This window comes from Lathyrus oleraceus, chromosome 4, assembly GCF_024323335.1.
Source record: "Lathyrus oleraceus cultivar Zhongwan6 chromosome 4, CAAS_Psat_ZW6_1.0, whole genome shotgun sequence".
Taxonomy (NCBI): Eukaryota; Viridiplantae; Streptophyta; class Magnoliopsida; order Fabales; family Fabaceae; genus Lathyrus; species Lathyrus oleraceus.
The window spans coordinates 98066398-98089313 of record NC_066582.1 but is presented as its reverse complement, the minus strand read 5'-3'; the positions used below and the strand labels follow the sequence as shown (position 1 = coordinate 98089313).

The 22916-nt window shown below is 33.5% G+C and overlaps 2 protein-coding genes across 2 annotated transcripts; both read right to left on the bottom strand.

Annotated features, from left to right (window-relative positions):
• Positions 1–2090: 2090 nt before the first annotated feature.
• Positions 2091–12732, bottom strand: LOC127073648 (uncharacterized). Its single transcript, XM_051014822.1, has 10 exons — positions 12360–12732; positions 12107–12229; positions 11605–11725; positions 10570–10695; positions 10282–10391; positions 9980–10172; positions 8604–8798; positions 6604–6840; positions 6275–6467; positions 2091–2516 (listed from the first exon to the last, which is right to left on the bottom strand). Exons 1-10 carry the CDS (start codon positions 12377–12379, stop codon positions 2422–2424), a joined length of 1413 nt encoding a protein of 470 aa, XP_050870779.1. The 5' UTR covers positions 12380–12732; the 3' UTR covers positions 2091–2421.
• Positions 12733–16180: 3448 nt separating this feature from the next.
• Positions 16181–16732, bottom strand: LOC127136178 (uncharacterized). The gene has a single exon (XM_051062771.1). The coding sequence runs from the start codon at positions 16730–16732 to the stop codon at positions 16181–16183; it is 552 nt and encodes a 183-aa protein (XP_050918728.1).
• Between the last annotated feature and the right edge of the window lie 6184 nt (positions 16733–22916).

The following is a 22916-nucleotide window of genomic DNA, read 5'->3' as shown; positions in this document are numbered from 1 at the left end:
TGTTGTTTCAGGATTTTAAAAGATTGTCATTAAAGAAATTACTAAATCGAGTCGCGGACTAAGTTGTTATCTTTAAGACGTTTGACGACATGTTCAAAATTATGCAAAACAGACACGCAACCAGGATGCCTCCAAAATAAAACAGCTCAGTTCTATGATTATTATTTACATAGTAGATAATCGATCTAGAATTGCACCCTTTAATGGTACAATGATCAATCGAATATGATTTAAATATCATTGTAATATCTGGTGAGAAGTTATTTTGAATGGTTAAACAACCATTATTGGATTCTCCAAAGAGAATTCAATAGTGGTCGTTTAACAATGCAAAATAACTTCTCAAACAATGAAAAGTTCAAATGACTCTCCTTAGAAAATTAAAATTAAAACACTTATAATTTGTCAAAGAGATATTTAAATGATTCTCTAAAATCAGAAAAATATTTAAAAAATTTAATGAGCAGAAAGAAAGAGAAACTCAAATGATTTACTAAAGAAATTTCAAAAAAAATATTTAAAAAAATCTACTAGTAAAAATAATGAAGAGAAATTAAGTTTCGTAAATAGAGTGAGAAAGAAAAAAGTTTAAAAGAAAAAATAGTGTATTTTAAAATATATAAAAAAAGTATGGATTTATTATATAATAAAATAAGTAAGACAAAGTCGGATTAATTGTTATGTTCTGTTTACACGGTCAATACATCACAATCATCCGTTTGTGTTATTTTACATGTAATTATAATAAAAATCAAATTTTTCTAATAAATCAATGATTATAATTAACTGACTGTATAAAAATATCTTTAGAATTTCAATTCAATTCATATAAAATTTAGAATTTTTTCAATACACACCCAAATTAGAACTGGTCAATAAGTTTGTGAATACATGGGTGTACTTAGGTACGGATATAATATGAAAATCAAATTATAATGCGAAAATATTTAAATATTTTCTCCTATGTGTTCTTTTTTCTTTCGTATTCATAGCTTAAATTTGGAATACATCTCATCCTTTCTCACGGTACGTTATTGCAGCATGCTGTATAATAGTCGGCAGAAACTTTAAAGAGAGAAAAAGAGTTTTGAGATTACTTTGACTCTCACTTTTTATTTTTAATTGGATATTGACCGACGCTTCATGTTAAACAAAGGAAAATCAACTTTTCGTAAATAAAAAAATAAAATTAAACGCGTATAGTTTGTTCTTTCTTTTATGATTATTAACTGTTAAGATTTAAGAATACCATTGACATTGACACTAGTTAGTGCAAGCATAAACAAACTGGCAAAAATTATGTAGTTAAATTAATTTATAACAAATTATTCAAACTATATTGTGCCAATTCACACGTCTATAGTCTACATTTTATTTTATATTTATGCGTTGGAACACGCTAAAGTTGTATCGTGGAGCTGAAAACATTGCTTCAATTAGACTCGTTTCACCTGTCCACTTTCAAATATATTGCTTATTTTGATTTTATAGTATATATAAATTAATTGTTTAATTGTTCACATCCCATGTTTCTTTCTGAAGAGATTGTGCAGGTGGATCTCAATATTTGCTTCTATAATACTAATAGTTGAGTAACGGAAACATCCACTTTTTCACGGTTCACAGTAGAATGCATGAGTTTCGTGTCTGGATTATTTTATTTATTTATTAAAAGAAAAACCAACATTAGAACATTCAAATGCTTGTGAACCATGATAGTAAAAAGGAAACGGATTATGTTGATTATTTTTCTCTTTGATAGATCACATCATTTTAAAATTTGATCTCTTGCAAATTATATAGAAACGCTTTTAAAAAATCATAGAACTTTAGAGAACATGATGCTTATTAAACAAATAACTATGAAACTCAAATTATGGGATATCTATCAATTTAGACTTTTGGTTGAAGATGGGAGCCAGCAATGACCCAACTGCCCATCTCTCTATACTTCCAATATATCTTGGGAAATGGACAACTTGGATGGATTTACCAAAATGAAGGGCCTTGTCGGGAATGGAAGAAGTAGAATAATTCATAACTCATTTGAGTACGCAACACCATACGTAAAACGCTGGGATGCCCCACCATTCACAAAATGTAAGTATCCATTGGTAAATATTAATGTGGTCATAACAAAATGGAGTCAGAAGAACACTATTTTTTTTGCCAGTCATAACATGCAAAGTTTCAAAATAGAGTTGTCTGGTCAACCTATATATGATGAAAAGTTGAATACTGGTTATGTAACTTGAGAGTCAACGTTACACATTCTCTCAAACTCAAACCTAGGACGCATCACCACAGCAACATGCAGAGACAATAGGATAAATGAGCAGCGTATTGTTATAATAACCTAACACTTGTCCTGGCATATTGGACTAAGCCATTACGTTCATAATGACCTTTATGATTTTTTCATCAACCTTCCTCCCAGTCGACATCGTCCTCATCCTCCTCGTCCTCTGCTGGAGCGTCGGCTTCAACATTCAGATCCACCTTGTAACCTCCATTTCCTATAAAAGTTACATTCAGATCAAAAATGAGGGGACACAAATAACATTATAAACAAACGGGTGAAAATATATAAAGAAAGTTGAGTATTAACAATTTAACACAGAATTTTGGTTCAATATTGACATTATAAGACGATCAACTATGGAAAATAGAAGATGTTCAGATCAATAATAAACAATCTCCTACCCAATGACCCTATTCACCAACATATTAACATATGGCTCTCCTTGAACCAGTTCCCTGACGGTGGGGTAGCCAGAAGATACTATAATAAATTTGAAGTTGATAAAACTTGCCCTTCTAGAGGTTTACAAAGCATATGAAAAAAACCCTCTGGGTTTTGAAATTAAAATGATACCATATATGTGATATTTTCTTAAGACAGATACCTCCTATGAAATTCTATTGTAATGGGAAATTTTAAAATATTAAAATAATTCATAAAACCGCCTTTTCATCCCCTATTAAGCTTCAAAATGGTTATTGATTCTATTGCATCACCTATTCTCCCATATTCGGAGAGATATTAAGTTTACACCTACCTTGTTTATTCCATAGCCAACAACACAATTCCTGCCATGGCCACTCAATTCTACTGTTGCAACAAGTAGTCTCATTTCTAATAGTAATCAAAACAGGGGAGAATAATTCTTGTATCAAGATTGTCGAAAATTTGACACCCTTGCCACACCCTATTTTGTATCAAGCAGATTGAATTTAATCAATCATGAGCAGAAAAACATAAAACTGATCCGCAGTTGGGACAGTGTAATCTCCATATGAGCAAAAAGGTATCCAATCTTTTAAAGCATTCTATCAATTGATAAAAGCCAATAAAACAACTTACAGAACATCAGCTAAACAAAAAAAGACCCAGAAGAAAGTCAACGAGACCATGAAATAGATTTGAAGACTTAATTTTATATTAACAATTAGTAGAGGCACGTCACTTCAAATGACAAAACAGTATTTCCCATTCATGGTAACATTCCCTAAACAAAACTTCTTGTCGGCTAAAGCTCCTCCTGTACGTTTTAAAACACTAGTTAAGGAAACCGGCCTTTATAATTTATACTATTCCAACCATAACAAGTCAGCCAAATATGACCTAAACCAAGCATTTATATAGTGAACTGCGCCATTCAAAGAGTGAGAAAATCTCAATTAAAGAAGCCGCCACACCCATATCATACGCCAATTATAGATTGCCTTAGCATGCCTACAGCTGCAAGACAACTGCAACCAACCACAACTACAATTCAAAACCATAATCCAAACCAACTAAAGAATGACAACCACTGAAAGAAAACTCTTGGATAACGTTGAAAGCAAGGGTGTGGAACAGAGTTATTAATAGCAGCCGCTATTGGCGGTATCCCGGGATCTTCGACCGGAGCGGCCACCGTGCGCGACGATTACAAGGAGCGTTTCCCAGTTTCTGATCGCGGGCACGAATGATGCGAAATGGTTGAGCGGGTTGCGGGCTGCTACCCACGTGGAGCGGTTGGCCCTTTTTTTTGGACTCTTTTTTCTTTGCATTTACCATTTACCCTTAAGTTTTAAGGGTCAAATACCTTCAAGTCTTCGTCTTCTCTCATTCAACATTCTCAGTTCTCACAACTTGCTGCTTCGTGTTCTTACACCCTTGCCTTCGCCGCCGAACACCCTTGCCTCGCAGCCGCACCTCCGTTTCATCTACGTCGGTTTGTTTTTTATCTTATTTTTTCTTTTATTTCATTTTATTTTCGTTCTCTTCTTCTAAACTCATTTTTTCTTTTTTCATTTTCTTTTCTTCTAAACTCTTCCTCTTTTCTTAAACGGTTCTTTTCTTTTTTCTTTCATTTTATTTTCTTTTCTTTTTCTATTTTTGTATTTTGTTTTCATTTTTAATTCTTTTTTTTTTTAAATCTTCTAGTAACACAATGGCGTCTGTTCTACTGTGCTTTTAAAAATTCTTCGTTTTCTTTTCTTCTAAAATCTTCTTCTCTTTTCTTAAACAGTTCTTTTATTTTTTCTTTCATTTTTATCTATTTCTATTCCTTTTTCTATTTTTGTATTTTGTTTTCATTTTTTATTCTATTTTTAAATAAAAAAATCTTCTACTAACACAATGGCATCTGTTTTACTGTGTTTTTAAAAAAAAATCTTTATATAATTATTAGTACAAAAAGTTATCCCACTCTCCCCTTTTGTGGTCAGCCGCTCCGCTCCGGTATCCGAGATTAATAACTCTGGTGTGGAACCACAAGCTTCCATTGTAAATGCCTTTTATTTTTGCAAGGAATTAGCCGAATATATAAAAATGCTGTGAAAGAGAATATGGTTGCTCAAAAGTACAATCTATAATTACTAAATCATTCAAAGCTATGTTGGTGCTATTTTTTCAAAAATAAAAACATTTTTTTTCAAAAATACAAACAAACAAATCGAGCTTAAACCGTATGTCTCATCTATGCTAAGAGTTTTAAAAACCGAACCGGTCATCAAACCGGTGAGGGTACTGGATCACTTGTACATTGATCGGTGGATCACTGGTCGAACCACATGACTAAACCGGATTAAACCGAATAACTCAGTTGGATAAATCAGTCTCTATAACAAAACTATATAGTTATTAAACCGGACAAACCGGATGACTCTGTTTCAGTAAAAATCACAATATACAAAATTTTAAATTTTCAAAATATCTTAAGTTCATTTTTTAAATTCAAATTCTAAACACATAGTACAAAATACAAATCCAAATAAATTTAATTTTGAACAAGTCCACTTGGATGATATGGTAAGAGATCTCTTCCAGCTTAACTAACTTAACCAGATCCTAGGTTCTAACCCAGCCCTGTGCATATAGCCGTGTTGCACGTGCCAAATTCTCTTGAGGGAGAGCTTTGCTGCCCATTGTGGTCCTCCCCTGTTTGAGGGATTAGTCTCTGCAGTTGCGCGAGAGGATATCCAGTTTCTACCGAAAAAGATAAGTTTTGAACAGTCTCTACTTATATTTTCTTTTTTTTTTAATTATTAAAACGGCATCGTCTTATCTGAGAAAAAACATTTATTTAACCTGCCGGTTTTCCAAAACCGCCGATTCATCAGATTTGACCGGTTCCTGCTGGTTCAATAGCTTACTCGATCCAACAATCAAACCAGACCGGTGACCCCTCCGTTTCAACCAGCCGGTCCGATCCGGTTTTTAAAACACCGGTTCAAGTATAACTAGGTTCATTTCCAATTGAACCTCTGCAATGTGGCCTTCTCTCCTTTAGAAACTAGAGATTAGTCTTCCTATTTCTTAACACTTATGTGGCCTTCTCTCCTTTAGAAACTAGAGATAAATCTTCCTATTTCATAACACTTTTTACCTTTTAAGACGTTGAGTATTCCTATCATTCATTCCTAGTCATTGTCGCTTCGTATGCACAATCTTAAAATTACACGTGTAATAATAATAACACTCTAAAATGGATCTAGAGCATTGATCATGCACATCAACAATATAATTTCAATTAAGCGGACCAATAAACTGAGCAATAATATAATCAAACATGTAAGTAATCAGAGTATTATGACTTATAGAGTATTTATAATCAAATATGGTATATGCCTTATAATTTTTTACTGTGTGTTATGTCTTATAATCAAACATGCGAGGCAAGTTGGGACAATAAACACGCGTGCAACAATTTGCAGTCATATATAGGTATTCTAGACTTATACTATAACAATCGAATTTTTTGTGTAATTAGTTTAGAAATTGTACCTCTAACAGGAGCTTCTTCCCATTCAGTGCCATCATCATCTTCCTCACGTTTTGATTTAATGCCAACTTTGCGATTGGAAATACTGCTAGAAGGATCATCTGCACCGTTCCCATCTTGGGGATTTTTTGCAGCTTCTTCCAATTCATGTTGCTTCTTAAGTAAAGCAGCATAATAGGCCTTAATATACTCATCCTATAAAAATATAAAAGGTAACAGAAATTTTAGTGATAAAAAACTTTCTAGTGCCTTAGGGGGCGGGGGCGGGGGCGGGGAACTTGAACAAAAAGAATCAAACCATACAGAAAATAACAGTTCATACTTTACGAACCTGTATATTTTTATCATCATGCACAATTGTTGACTTTTTCTCATCTGTATATTGTGCTGCTGTGGAAGTTGAAGTCCCATCCATTTTTATTTCCTGCTTCACTTCTCCACGCTGTTCCTTCGTAAGATTCATACCTGATGTAATCATCCATGGAGGCAAAACCTTTAAAGATGTGCTGTCAGTTTCAGATTTAACACCCTCTCCTTTGCCTTCAGTGCCATTGAAGTCAACTACCACCTGTCCACATTCATTGATAGACTACTTAACATTTAAACATTTAAGGAAGATATGATGATGCTAAATATAAAAGCTATACATGGAACCATGAAAGCACATTGGTCCTACATGGGACATGCAGACTGACATGTCAACCACTTTCGAGAGATAGGTACTAGAAATCCAATAAACCCAAAATGAAACTTAAACAAAACCGAAGGAATTCCACTTCTAGATGATATTAATGGTGAAAACGATAGAGCGCTAGGCTCCTTATAGAAAACAACACCAATGTGAAAAAGAAAAATATCCCAACTATTACTCCTAAGAAAACATCAGTCCATCCAAGGTCAACGCCTTACCACGACTACCTAATTCTTGCCTAACTCCCATTGACCTCTCTCACCTTTCCAATATATAAAAATGATCCCCTACCTCACTCTCCACATCAAATGCCATCTGTCCCATTTTGTTATGCCCCGTCTCCATTCTAACGGCTTTCCTCCTTTTATCCCACAAGCCTATCAGACTGGACTCTCATGTTAAATTTTCAAATGACAAGGTCATAACAAAATTGTGTATCTCTTTATTCATAGATATTAAGAAATTTTGATAGATCCCTTCCGATCAATGTCTGCTATAAGAGACATAAATTTTGCATGACAACCATATGAAGGAAAATTAGCATTACAACTTTCAGTACTAACTCATTGCATGTTTGATTTTGCGTGACAAAAATTGATCTGGAATGAATTGATTTTACTTAAAAGTGACTTGAATATAAAGTGGTTTTGTTTGAATACATTTATGTAAAAGTGAGTTCGAAATAAGTTGTCGTGTAAATATCACGTTTAGCCCAAAAACTACAAATCCTAGATTCAAATTAGAATCAATTCTAGGGACAAACTCAATTCTATTCAAAAGCAACCAAACATGCCAATCAATTATACACCTCCATAATCAAGTTTGGCAGCTCAACCAAACATAGGCGTGTGTTTGGTTCTGTGGTGACGAAAATTGATTTTGAGTGAATTGATTCTGTAAAATTGATTATAGGTAAAAGTTAGTTGAAGGTAAAGTGATTTATGTTTGGGTATATTTATGCAAAAGTGAATTGAACGATAAATTTCAGTGTAAAAATCATGTTTAGACCCAAAAGCTATAAATCCTAACTTCAAGTAGAATCAATTTGGGAGACAAAATCAATTCAACTTTAGAGGAACCAAACATGTCAAAAGCAATTCTTCACCACCAGAATCACTTTTTCCTCTTCCAAAATTGAAACCAAAATAGAAAACTTCGCATTCATCAGCAAATACAAAGGAAAATTATATTGCTCAAACTAAAACAAAAATTGAAAAAAAAATCGATTTTATAGAGAGAAAAATTTGCAGAAAAAAGAGGGAATGTACAACTAAGAGGATAACATATCATCCAAAACTGGGGAAGAGATCCAAGAAAATTGATGAGAAAAAGAACATAATGGTTACTCAGTCTATTTGTCTTACAAGTACAACACTTAGGTTTTGTTAGTCCATTAACCAGCAGCAAGTTGGCATAGTTTGTTAAAAGTTTAAGTTAGCTCAGCTAGTAACTATATTTACCAGAATCTTCAAAGGTTTGGTGCAGTATTTCAGTGGCAAAATATTTTTAGCAAAATTCTATCACTTTCTCACTGTATTTTATTTCCCTTTCTATCATTATCTACTTTCTCTCCAATTTTTTATTCCTAATATTTTGCAAAAGCTAGAAAGGATAACTCCCTTAAAACAGCATAATGTTACCTTGGTATCTCCACTGTATGGCATTGGTGCACCATTATATCCCAAATGAGACATTTTAGAATCGCCAGCATTTTCTCCATTAGCTGCACGCCCAGCTGCACTAGCTCGAGCTTCCCATGCTTGAAGAGTGCCAAATTCTGGAACCGGCATGTCTTTTACCCGACTGAGTTGGTCTATTAAAGGCTTGAGTTGTACCTGCACTAGCACAAGAAGTACAACAGTCATAACATGCAAAGTAAGTTGTAGGTCAGAAGCTACAAAAAGTAAAAGCCATAATTGTGTAAGCCTTAGCAATTCATCATGAAAATAAGATGAGATAAATGATACCTGCGGTCATGTTTATTTAAAATTGTGAGTAGAGTCAGTAGACTTCCAAGTCAGCCCAAAATTAACAGTTCTACTAAGTACATGCCCCAACAAAATCCAATTATATTACATATACTTTTAATTAAATGATTATACATACTTTCGTGAATTAATACACTTGGTCAAATTTCATAATATTGCTGGCCTCGAGTAAATTTGCTGGGTGTATTAGATTGATAGGTACCAAAAACTCAATAATACAGAAATGAAACTCAGAACAGTAAGGGATCCCAGAGGATTTTTAACGTGAAAGCAATAGAGAAGTAGGCTACTTATAGAAAACTGAAGTAATGTAAAAGGGAAAGATACCCAGACTATTCTTCCTATAAAGAAACTGGTCGTGTAGAAGACAAAGCGTTGCCACCAGTCCACCACTACCCAATTCTTGCCTAACTACAATCAACCTTGCACCTTTCAAATTTATTGTTTTCTCTTTTTCTCACCACTCATCAAATGCCACAGGTCCCTTAATGTTATGCTCCCTTTCCCTTCTAATTGTTTCCCTTTATCTCACGGGCCTATCATAGATTTATCTGGTTATCTAGCTGTCTGTCTCATGCCTTTTCTAAATAGAGTAATGGATCTGACTGGTTCAACAAAACCAAGCTGTCAACTACAGTTTGGATACAAAAACAGTGAGTTCATTCCTATGATCCTCTACCAAATAGGGATGGACTGGTAAGTGGTAAGTAATAGGAGAATGGAAGATGCAGAACTAAAAATTTACCACTTGACGTCTTCAGAATATTGAACTGACACTCAGGCACCTCTATATGCATTATATTTACACGGTTTCTACGAACTCCCTCATAGATTGTTTATCCTATATATACAAGACCTAACCCCATATATATAATAAGTAACATTACTTGCTAGAAACCACTTCGGCTAGGAATTTTTCCAGTTCCAGCAAACAACTATGATAAAGATCATCGACAATAACAAATAAAAATGATCCAAAATATGAAGCCACAAATAGAAACAAACGGTGCAATAAATCATATAAGAACCTCCATCTTTTGAAGCATGTCCTTTAGCTTTTCACGCCGTCGTCTTCTTGCATTTTCATCTCCATCTCCTCCGTCTCCCCCATCTTGAGCAGCTAACTTGTCACTTTCAACCTCTAGTTTTCCATTACAACGCTCGCAGTGGAAGTCCTCGTCTTCAAAAGATATCAACCGCAGTGCATCCAAAGCATTGTATCTAAAATGATTAAAATACCCAAGTATTATGAAACAGAATCACATCAATACAAATAAAATAACTATGAAAAAATATATTACAGATAAATACAGTTAGTTATTTCTGAAACCTTTTTCCACAGTTGGTACATATATATTCTTGAACAGTGTTTTTGTTCTCCAATTCATCTTTCAGCTTATGCTTCATGCGATGCAGTCTGTACCTGACCACATCATATATCTGCAACAAAAATCATAAGTTTCCTATATATGAAGGAGCCTAGATTTTGATGAACCAATTCAAACGAATAGTCTGAAAGGCAGGAAAAATAAAATTGATTTTCCTTTCTCTCTGCAACAAAACAACTAAATATCATTGGTAAAGCTACAGTTAAAGAATACAGTTAGTGGAGATTGACCTGTGCATAATCTAGACAACAGTAAGAGTGTGTGTGTAGCTTGACCTTTTCTTCTCCCTCCTTTCCTGTTGCAGCATCAGCTGTAGCAGCTACAGCCGCGCTATATATTTTTGCACCTTTTGCTGTCTGTTAAAATTATACAACAGGAACATGTGAACAAAATACATATACGACTAAATACATTCACCCACAACTCTCACGCGTGCAAATGTAAGACTAGTGAATATCAAAATAATAAAACAAAAAAACGCACATCAACAGATGGAAAATAACCTTCACATTACACAAGGGAAGGGATCTTCTAAAATTAATCTAGAGGAGCTTGCATACTCTTCATTATCCAAGATCTATAAAAGTTGTCACTGTATAGGGGGCGAAAAGACAAAGATGCTACTACATTTTGTAGAAGCACAACAACTATCATGGTCAAAGAAAAAATATATCATGTGCCAAACCAAAAATAAATACAAAACCAGAGGCGAAAAGACAAAGATGCTACTACGTTTTGTAGAAGCACAACAACTATCATGGTCAAAGAAAAAATATATCATGTGCCAAACCAAAAATAAATACAAAACCAGAGGCGAAAAGACAAAGATGCTACTACATTTTGTAGAAGCACAACAACTATCATGGTCAAAGAAAAAATATATCATGTGCCAAACCAAAAATAAATACAAAACCAGAGGCTTTAAGTCATTGATTTCAAACCTTCTATGCACAAGGTAGGAAAAAAGAACATAACAGAATTAACAAAAAAACGATCAATAATAAGCATTCTATGAACTACTGTACACCTTCGCTAAGTGGAGGAATGAATTAACACGAATCAACAATAACTGTTTGACTGACTGTGTTACAGTAATTTGTTAAACTCATTCAAAAGATCATTATTAAGCCGCATGGGTGGTCACAGTCAAGCTATGCATCAAACAACATAACATAATGATTTCATTGGATTGGCTAGTGCTTGTAGGCCAGCTGTATATCACAAAACGAAAGCAACATAATGAATAGGCAGAACTGGATAGTTACCTCCCTCCTATGATCTCGTGTGATAATCTTTTCTTCTTCAAAGAACCGCAGAGTTCGACGAAGTTGCTTTGTATGCAATTTGAGGTCCTTTGCCAAGTCTTCTTCTCTAACCCATTGTCGTCTGGAATAAAAAAAATTAACAGGATACAATTAAAATCCAAAGTTTCAAATTAAATAAACAAACCATATATTCCCTTTTTTCCATTATCTTTTGTATAATGATTCTAATCCTTTATTTCCATTCTATCAATTTCACTTAAATTGAAATAATTTATGTCCACTTTTTGTTTTCCTTGCTTTGTAATTGAATAAGTGAACTACTGTCAGCAGAACTATCACTAATCATTAACAATCTACAATCCTTGGCAAATTATATCTAAATTGTTTAAGATTATAAGAAATTTCATTGAACTTGTGCATCATTTGTTCGTTAATAAAAGTATGTGAATCGTAGTTAAACTTGAAAAGGTGATAAATGCGAAGAAGAAAAAAGAGGTTGAACCTGGTGAGCGCATCAAGAACAACTACGGCAATTCCTCTGTTATCACTCCTTCCCGTTTTGGGTTGATTATCTCCTTTGCTGGTAAGATCGTCATAGAAAGCCCTCGCAGCTAGTTTAACAAGCCTGTGCAAATTGACTCGGTAAATTTAAAACAAAATTCACAAATCGCATTGTGTTCCTTACTTTCTTATGCATTTTTTTTGGATCAAATGAAAATTCGATGCACTTGAAATGGAGAGAGAGAAGTTCTTACTTGTTGTAGGGTTCAATCATTGATACGATCTGATTTAGGGTTTTAGTACAGTCGTTGGTGTTCTTCTAGAAGGTTAGGTTGCGGTAGCAGAGATGATGAATAAGATGCCGGAACGAGAGGTTAGGTTAAGTTGCCGAGGCGTAACCGGTGGACGGCGATAGAGAGAGCGTGTTTGGGTGGGAAAGATTCAGAAATTGTGTCTATATGGTGAAACCAAATTCATAAATTGAAGGATTGGAGCAGAGGAAAAGTTCTTGTGAAACGGGACAAAAATTGGTGTACTGGAAGAGGAGCGTAGCAGAATATCCTAGGTCAATAGCAAAAAGAATTAAACATTTGATATTTGGGTATCCAACTCAATCAGTTCTATCTAAGATCAGAAGAAGAAGAAAAATTATATAAGGAAGTACCAATTTTATCCTTTTATTTAAAAAATATATATATTCATTATCTAAGACAAAAAAGAAATTGTATATGTGAACTACTAATTTTATCCTTTTTCTATTTTAAAATAATGTAATGCATTTTTGTACTTAAGACTTTGTTCGGATTGATGGAATTGAATGATATTTTATTGTTTGGATCTTTTAAAATTTGATGGAACGAAGTGGAATTGAGTGGTATTATTCCATTAGATTCCAACTGTTACCATCATATTTTTTCCCCTCCAATTTGGACGGAAGAAACAACTTGTCTTATTCCATTCTAAAGTTTTCAAACAATGGAATGGTATATTCGTTCCGCTCCGCTTCATTTCGTCTCGTCTCACTTCGCTTCATTCCATTCCGCTCCGTTCATTTTATGATATCCAAACATATCCTAATTTAATTTAACTTAATTTATATTTTTAATTTAGTTCTTAATGAATAAATATTTATATTTAGTCTCTCAAAAATCATTTTGTTAGTCAAATTGATATTTTTTGTTAAATTTTGAAGAAAAATATTAAATTATGTATATGTGTCTGAGACAACTTTTTTTAGTTTCTCTCTCCAAAAATGCACACTCTCTCACCAATACTCTTGAAAAATCAAACTCTTCTCAACTCATCTTTCACTCCAATGTGAGATCTAATCGAACCACTTGTCTCTAAAATATTTTTGTCTAATTCTTAAGTAAAAAGATATATTTTGGTGTAGTTATTTAATGTTTGAAAATTTGGTTTTTGTTAAATATCATTCGTGGAGGATTCAGAAAAAAGTTTTGTCTACTTGTGAAACTTCATAAACAACTAGGCATGGCAAATAAATTTGGCCCCAACCGCATCCACCCTTATTTTAACGGGAAAAACCTAATTTAATTGGGGTGGGTGTGAGGAAAACTCGGTTTTTAATTATGGAGGTGGGGCGGGGGATGCTAGTATTTGTCATGCACCCATCTATTATATTTAATTTAATATTCTTATTTTTAATAATTTTATTTCTCATTTACACTTTCTTAATGTTAAAGTATCATGTATATTAGAATTATTGTGTATTTTTTTAAAATATAAATTAACTAAAAATATCAAGAATTATTGTTATTCTTAAAATAATCAATTATTTAATTTAAATTTTAACTTTTATTGTTATTTAAAAAAATACATTTTTTAAAAGTTGTAATTTATACGGGTAGGGCGAAAAAACCTGTTTCTTGTTGGAGGCGGGGTAGAGGATCAATTATTATCCCTGATCGAATTCGGGGGAGAGGTTGGTTTTGAGAGGCGGGGCAGGACTGATAATGCTTAAACCTGTTCCACACCGCCCTGTTGTCATACCTAAAAATAGTAGTGACTTATGATGAGATAGTTAGCGGTGAAACCCTAAATGGGTTTGTGGAATATAGGATTCATGTTCGGTCTTGTAATGGACACAGTGTTATTGTGGATGAAGCTTTATGGTGAAGTAAGTTGTGTTGATAGCGTAAAAAGTATGGAGGATTTGAAGTCTGTTAAGGTAGGTGGTGGGACTGAGGCTCGGCTTGAGGTCTTTAGGGTTCTAGAATCTGAAGAAGGTATGAGTGAGAATGCAACAGTTGAATCGTGTAGCTTTGTTTCATAAAGGGGAAGTGAGTATTCAAATAGGAATTGGTGGTGATAATAAAATTTTGGATCAATGAGGGCTTACTTGCGACAAAGTTGAAATTTAGGAAAAGTTAAGTTCAAACGGGAAATAATCAATTGGAAATGATAAAGTTAATGATAAATCCAATAATATACAAGAAGTTATTTGTGGAACTAAAGTTAAAATTGACAAGACTGATTTGAATTCTAGTGTAAAACAAAGCTTTATCCTTGAAATGTGTAATGTAAAAGAGCAAATAGCAACTGAAAATTATGTGGGTAATATTTTTGATGCGCAATAATTTGATGAATATAAGAAGATCCAAGTAGATGTTGAAGATCAATAAGAAACAAGAATAAGTCAAACAATGAACCATAATGTGTGGTTTCAATTTAGTCCCTTAACGACTCACTATTTTGACTTTTGTCGTGTTGTCATGCCCCATTATCACAACTTAACATTTTTTTCTCAGCATTTAATAGAAAATACTAATTTGGCTAACCGACTAGTTATTAAGGGACTAAAATATAATATTTATTCAATAAGAAACTAAAGTGAAACTTAAAATTAAGCTAAGAGACCTCGTGACCAATTAAGCTTATAAACAATATTGAATCCCTAAATAAAACACAAAGTTTTCTTCCTTCTTTACTTAGATGTCACTATCAATATTAGATTAAAAATAAAAAAAATTACCTTCAAATTGAAAAAAAAATTATAGAGATTTTGTGAAGTAATTAACTAATTGACTTATTTGATCAATTGTTTATCTAAGATAAAAAATGCATATGAACTATCAATTTTTCTCTTTTGTTTAAAAAAATTATTCATTATACAAAACCTTTAAAAGTATTTAACAAATCCTCATATAAAACACATATCTCATTTCCCCGGTTATTTACATGTCACAATCAATGATAAATTTTAAGTATCGAAATTACCTTTAAACTTAAGAAAAAAATTTACAAAGACATTTGGTCATTTAATGAATTAATCTAATTCATATAGGATTATAATCAACAAAAGAAAGCAAAAGTAAGAGCAATAACTACCACTAGCAATTGTACTTGTGTGACGTACGGAAAGTAAATTATGTTAATGATAACTTACTATAAAATTAAAATATAGTATATAGTAAGTAACTAACTAAATAAATTAATATCAATATAAGTCACAATCATATTACATTGCATGAGAAAAAAAAATAGCATTGTTGCTTCATACCCATAAAAGAAAATCCAAAAATATCTCATAATAAATAGTAATATCTATATGTAAACCTCGTCTATCTCAAGTTTTGAAAGATTTTTTGTAAACTACGTTGTAAGTTTTATTTGAGACATGACATTCATCATCACATATAAGCAACTCCAACCCATCACGCGAAGTTACACGTGAAACAACAACATATAATTGACCATGTGAAAATATAGGTTTTAGAAGATATATATCAATATTTTGAATAAATTGACCTTGAATCTTATTGATAGTCGTAGAAAATGAGACAACATTAGAAAACTGTTTACATTGAAATGTGAATGGAATTTTTGGGTTAGATGGAGTCAAAGAGAATCTCTGGATATAAACCTTTTGTGCAATATTACTTTGTGAGATGACTTTTGCCTACAATACATGAGTTCCCATTTGTGTAATTATAAGTCGAGTTCCATTACATAAACTTAATTATTGATCAATATTTCTCAACAACATTACTGAAACACCAATTTTTAGTCTTAACTCATGTGTTGGTAGACCAAAAGAATTAATGGTGTTAAGAAATTAAAGAGTATGTATATCATCAAGATTATTACTATTTTCACCAAATGAACATGGACTATCAACATCTAAGTATGTTTTATCATCGTCTGGAATCAAAGCCATAATGTAGTTGTTCAATGTAACGACAATGGCATTTGTAGGTGTTAAGATTATCTTATTCTGAAATAAATAAAAAGGATCATTCATATTATCCAAAAGTAATTGATATCTGGTACCAATCACTGAAGCAATAGGGTTGCCTGTATTCTTAATGAGCAAGTCATGTGGTATTGGAATTTCAATTTCACCATCATTATTTTCTCTGATGTTCCCATCACCAACTTTTAAAATCCAATTTGAGGACTCTTTTACGTCATTGAGATTCAAACACAAAGATGTTGATTGGAGCCTTGTATTTTTTGACAATGTTAAGACTCGACAAAGTTTCCAAAGGTATGAAGCGTTAATGCTAGCACGTACAATATCTTGTCTCGTTTCTTTTGGAGTGACAGAAGTATTTTGCCTGAAATCACCGCCCAAGACAACAACTTTTCCTCCAAAAGGAAGATTCATACTTCTTGTATTAGAGACTCCAAGTATATCCCTAAACTATTTATTAATAGCTTCAAAGCAATGTTTATGAATCATAGGAGCTATATCCCAAACAATAAGTTTTGACTTAACAATTAATTCAGCTAAAGGATCACATGGCTTAATATGACACGTAACTTCTCAATGATGTTTATTGGTATGAAGAATCTTTAATGGGTTGTTATTCCATTAGGAATAAGTAATGATGATATTCCACTTGAGGCCACCGTCAAAATAATATCTCCCTTTCATCTAATTGCTACATAAATCGCCCTTCAGATTAATGTTTTACTGATTCCACCATAGCCATATAGGAAGAAAAGTATGCCACGATTATCATTCACATTGCTTATGATTGTGTCATATATGTTTATTTGTTCTTCAGTCATTGTGGAAGTTAATGTTTGGTGCTATAAATGTAGACTTTGGCGGTTGTCGTATCCCAAAATTTGCCCTACCTTTTGCAGTTTTTGTCTGACTTATTTCCCATTGCATCTGCATATCCATCCATCATAGAAAATTCATTTATAATTGTATCTTTATCATTAAATAAAAGATCTTACTAAAATGGTATCGACATAATAATATTGGTTAGTTCGTTTCTTATGGATCAAGTCACGTGGGTAAGTGCATTGATTTTATCATGACATTGGATATTGGGGTTACTAGGGGCTATCTCGGTCTTTTATTTATTCGATTCATGGAACAAATCTTTATTCAAGTTAAAGAAATTGAATTCAAGATTTGTTCAAATTTACTCAAATACAAAACGTAGTTCAAACAGTTGTTGCAGTACAAAATGTTCAATAAGCCAGAATCAACAAGTATACCAAGCCCTGATCATACCAATCCGGCAAAATCACACACAAGGAAAAAAAGCCAAGCCATTATGCCTCACACATGAGCTCATGCATCAAAATAAAGGGAAAAAACCATTTATGCTTGATGTTAATCGGTTAACATATAATGGTTTATCGATTAACCTGGGGCAGTAGCCAAAAAAAGACCATTCTGCTTGATGTTAATCGGCTAACATATAGTGGTTAATCGATTAACTTGGGACAATAGCAAAAAAAAAAAACCATTCTGCTTGATGTTAACTGATTAACATATATTGGTTAATCGATTAACCTGGGACAGTAGCCAAAAAAGACCATGTTGCGTGATGTTAATCGGTTAACCGATTAACCTGGGACAGTGAGCCAAAATGCTGCATTTTTTTAGCAATGATGCAGTTTCCTTTACACTCCAAACCATTTCCAATGCTTGCATCAATACATAAGGTTACCTTTACATAATTATGCAGCAATTAATCATATCATTCATGCATTGGATTAAGCTCTTAACACTTCAATTCACCAAACTTCTCAACATTTGTGAGTTACTGTAGCGGGAAATTCATGATCATCAAGCTATTGACAAGCTAGAGATCAGTTAACAAGAGTCGCCACCGCGCTTTTATTGTTTCCAAGGGAAAAGGGAAAAAGTACGAACAAAACCCAAATAGTGAGAAGTTTTCAAATAAAAACTAATAAAAGTCAGAGATCACAGGTAAGGGGATTGGTTACACAGGGGGAAGGTGTTAGCACCCAAAGTGTCCTAGGTACTCCTAGGGAGCCCTTTTTGTGTGCATATGTATTTTGTACAAAGTGATGTTTACAAGCAAATGGAATGGAGGGATGAGAAAAGAATTCATTAATTATATTTTTGTGTTTGACAAGACCTTCAGTATCGTGCCTACGTACCAACATAAAAATGAGGGATCAAAACCTCGTAGTTCGTACTAGAAATTTCAAAGTGAGTATGTTGGTTTTAACAAAAGTTAAGCTTGAAAGGCACAAATGCCTACAAATAAAGGGCAATGCTTAGCCGACAAATGCCGCAATGATTCGGCCTCAATCCATGAGAGGAGACCACCTTTCGCCTCTACCATTGGTTTATGGTTGGAGCAACTAGATTTTGATTTAGAAGATTCTTCCCAATGTCATTTTAGTACATGTTCTCTTCTAGGTGAAATCTCTCTTTGAGCTGGCAAGCTAAAGACATTTCTACCACTAGTGTTGGGATTACAAGAATAATTAAGACTTTTTAAATTGTAATATGATTAGGTTGACTTTGGTTTGCAATTCATTCTTTGCATTTTCTCATGTATGGACACATGTGAATAACGATATTTTTATAAATGAATGGCCTTGATATGGAATTAATCGATGAATTTAGCCTTTTGGTAAACCTTATATGAATTTGACATTTGAAATGGTTATGGACTTGATATGAAATAAATTATGAGTGGATGTATTGGCGGACTTGGTGGATAAATATATCTTTCATCGTGAGCACCGTTGAAACTTGAGGTGTATGGATGTTTGGATGAATCGTTAACATAACTCAAAGGACACAACCATAACTCGAATAGGTTTGACGCAACGATTTTAGGAAGGTATAACAAACTGGGACCTAACTTGAAATTTATCAGGCCAGGAACTAATGGTAATGACAATGGAATGGGGTGGGTTTGAATAACCTTGCCCAAATGAAATTAGGCGAAGTATGAACCATATACTTTGAAGAAAACAGACGTACTAGCCTAACATGTATTGAGGCCCAAACCAAAGGACACGATCATGGGATGAATGTGTGGGAGTGTGAAGCTTATGAAATCAACAGCAGGAAGAGTCACTAGCGTAAACTATGCACAAACAGTTTAATGAGATTTAACCACTAAATCACAATATCACGGAGAATGGAATTATGTTTATAGGCCTTTATGAGGGTATGGAATACGATTAGGGCTTATGGACGTATTGATCGAGTGTGGATCCCCAAGCTAGAGTTTATGCATCATAACCTCTGGTTGCGAATGCTAATGAAATTTTTTCTTTTAATATCCAGACAAAATTTGGGTATGACAAACGCGCTTTAATCCTCCCCTTCCTTCTTTCTCGATTTTTATTTCTGCTTCTGTTTGTTTTTTTTATTTCTTATTCAATCTTCTCCTTTTTTTTGTTTGTGTTTGTTTCCTCTAATGGTTATGCTTCCTAATTTCGATTTCTTATACTTCCTCCCTTGTTTCTGTTTGAATTTGCTTTGGGGTGCTTTCTGGTTATGAAGATTTTTTCTTGTTCTTTTCCCTTGTTTTGTTGTGTTATGATTCGTTTTTTAGGGGCATTTTTTATAGTTGAATGTGAGGGTTTGAAGAAGCTAGAATGGTGATCGAAGAGGCCCGTTAGGAGAGTTTTCTAGGGAGATCATTTAGCAAAGGGTGGTTAAGAGAAATGGTTGAGGAAGGTTGTTATCCAATGGTTTTGTTGGAGGTGGTTATGCAAGTTCGGTTAGTTGGGTATCGAAGGTCCTTTTTTGCAGGGTTCTAATGGTGGTTTATAGTGGAGATTGAAGAGGTTTGTAAGATAGGTTTTTATTCAGTTATGAGTTTTTTATCCCTTGGTTGTGGCAGTTTGCTTGAGGTAGTTAGGGTTGTCGAACTCGGTTACGATTTTGTTAAGTTTGTTGAAGTTAGTAGCAAGGTTTCTGTTGGAATTCTCTTGAGAAATCGGTTACAAATTGTGATTCAGTTGGGTTATTTGAATTGAAACATTAGGTTATGGAAGTTGGGATGTGGAAACTATAAGTCAATTTCTGTTTCTGTTAGGGAAAGAGAAAAATCTATTAGAGTTTTTGACAGTTGCCGGATCGATGAGTGAAGGTTTTTCTATTGAGTTTTTCTTTGTTGAAAGAAGTTACAGTTTTGATTCAGTTGGAAGAAGTTGGTTCTGTCAGCTTTTTTAGTTCTTATTCTGTTAGAACTCCCCCCCCCCCCATCCCAATTCTGTTATCATAATGTTGTATCCTTTGTTTGAATCCCTTTGAGAAGTTGGTGGTGGTTAGTTGAAAATGGTTTAGAAATTCTGTTATGACAGTTTATGTTAGTTTAATGTGGTTAGAAAAATATTATGCAAGTGGACTGATTTTTATCTTCATAATTTTGTGCAGGAAGTATGTAAGTGGCTCTGTTTTGGACAAAGGCTTGGAATTGCAAATGGAGCTGGAATTGTTTTGAAGCTTTGAGGTCATGGAGTGTGTTATTGGAGTTGTCATGGACCTTTGATTGGGTTAATTTTGGAATGTAGAATATTTGTTGTAGGGTTTATGTTTGTAATGAATGTAGTGAATATGGAATATGCCTTGTGTTGTATAATTGTCATGGTTTAATTTTATAATGAATGGTGCAATTTGGTTTATTATTGTAATTTTGTATGTAGTTCATGGTTGTAGTTTTGTAACTTTGAAATGTAATTGGAATTGGTTTGAATATGAAAATGTAATGGGAATAATGATTGAAAGTTGTTTTGAAATTTGAATATGGAAATTGGTTTATGAACTATTATAATTTGGTTCATATATCGATTATGGAATAATACTTGAAATTTGCTTATGCATTGCGAATTAAATGTGTGGTTTTGATATTGAATCGAAATGATGTATGGAAATTGACATGGTTGAAATTCAAATGAAGATGTAAATTGGATTGTGGTTTGGAATTAAATGTAGTTTAGGTTAGGATTAATGGAATGAATAAGGTTTACACATGGCTTAAAAGAACATGTGATTATGGTTTGGAATGATGTAATGAACATGGGTTAAAAAGGTTTTAAAATATTTACAAGTGAACATGAATAATAGTTATGACTTGGAAAGTGATATCGGTTACATGGTTGACTTTGGTCAAAGTTGACCAAAAAGTCAACTATTAACCGAAGTCAACATTTGGTCAGCAAAACTAAAATTGTAGTTTTTCTTCATGTAATGAACGATATTTATACCTTTGAATGGTCTTGTATGATTTGACATTTGTGATGAATGATATTGATATGAACTTGACTGAATCAATATAAACATGCATGGTGACCAACTGTGGACTAAAGATACACACATAAACCAAGAAAGACAGACATAAGACAAGTTTGAATGAATCCTATTAGGCCTCATCAAGCTTGAATGGATAATGATAAGAATGGATCAAAGATCCATGGACCAAACTAACTAACAATTAAAATGAAGTGAACTTTAATAACCTTGCCCCGATGGAAATAAGCAAGGCAATGATTATAACTAGAAATGAGGATGATTAGGTGGCATAATAATAGGCACAAACCAAAGGATACAAAGACATGATACACAAGTGGGATCAACACCAAGGAACCAATTAAAAATAGCCATGAAAAAGAGGTTGTGGGATGAAGCTTGACCAAGCAAGAGGATCAAACATCAATGGAATGCAAATGGGTCAAATGAAACCAAGGTTATGGACCTACACAAGGGGTTTTGGACATACTTAGGGTTTATGGACATCATGACCAAATGAGAATCCCAAATTAGGGTTTTTCTTCACCAGGAAGCCATATTTCAATCTTCAATGTTGGATACAATACACCAGTTCCAAGAGCTACCCTCGGATTAGGATTTGATTGTTAAGCCACCTTAAGTTGCAGAGAAACCCTAGTTTCCACTAGGTACAAGCACAAAACTTAGAACCCATGATATATGTCCTCTTGTATGGGACTAATGGTTATGCGAATGAAATGAATGATATGAAGATATGTATATGACTAGGGTTAGTGGTCTAGATGAACTTTTTGAATGGTAGGGTGAATTTTGGGGTATGACAATCATTTCACCCGACCTGGATAAATATCAAATTCATTTGAGGCATCATAAGAAAACCTCTAAACATTGCATTTCATCTAGTCAGGTGGCATTTCATCAGTCAACTGGTTCAAAGGTCCATCTTAAATTAAGTATCATTCATTATCATAAATATTTTTATTTGGTTGACTCTTGCTATTTAAGTTGACTTTTTCTCATTCTTGTGGACTTTTAACTTTTATTACCCTTTTGTCGACTTCTCAAATTCATCCAATAGTTACTTATTAATTGCTAAGTTTCTTTCACTATCTTTATTTGGGCACCACAACCTTTTGGTTAACCTTTAAGAAACCCTAATGTTAGTCTATGACTTTTGGATCGTCATGGCATTGGGATTTAGAAGTCACTTTTAAGTTTGACTTTGGTTAACAAAAGTCAACCATGGAAGGTCGACTTTTTGTTGACCATTTTCTGTTGAAATCTTGCATATTTGTTTGGTTATCTGTCTTAGATTCAAGGCTTA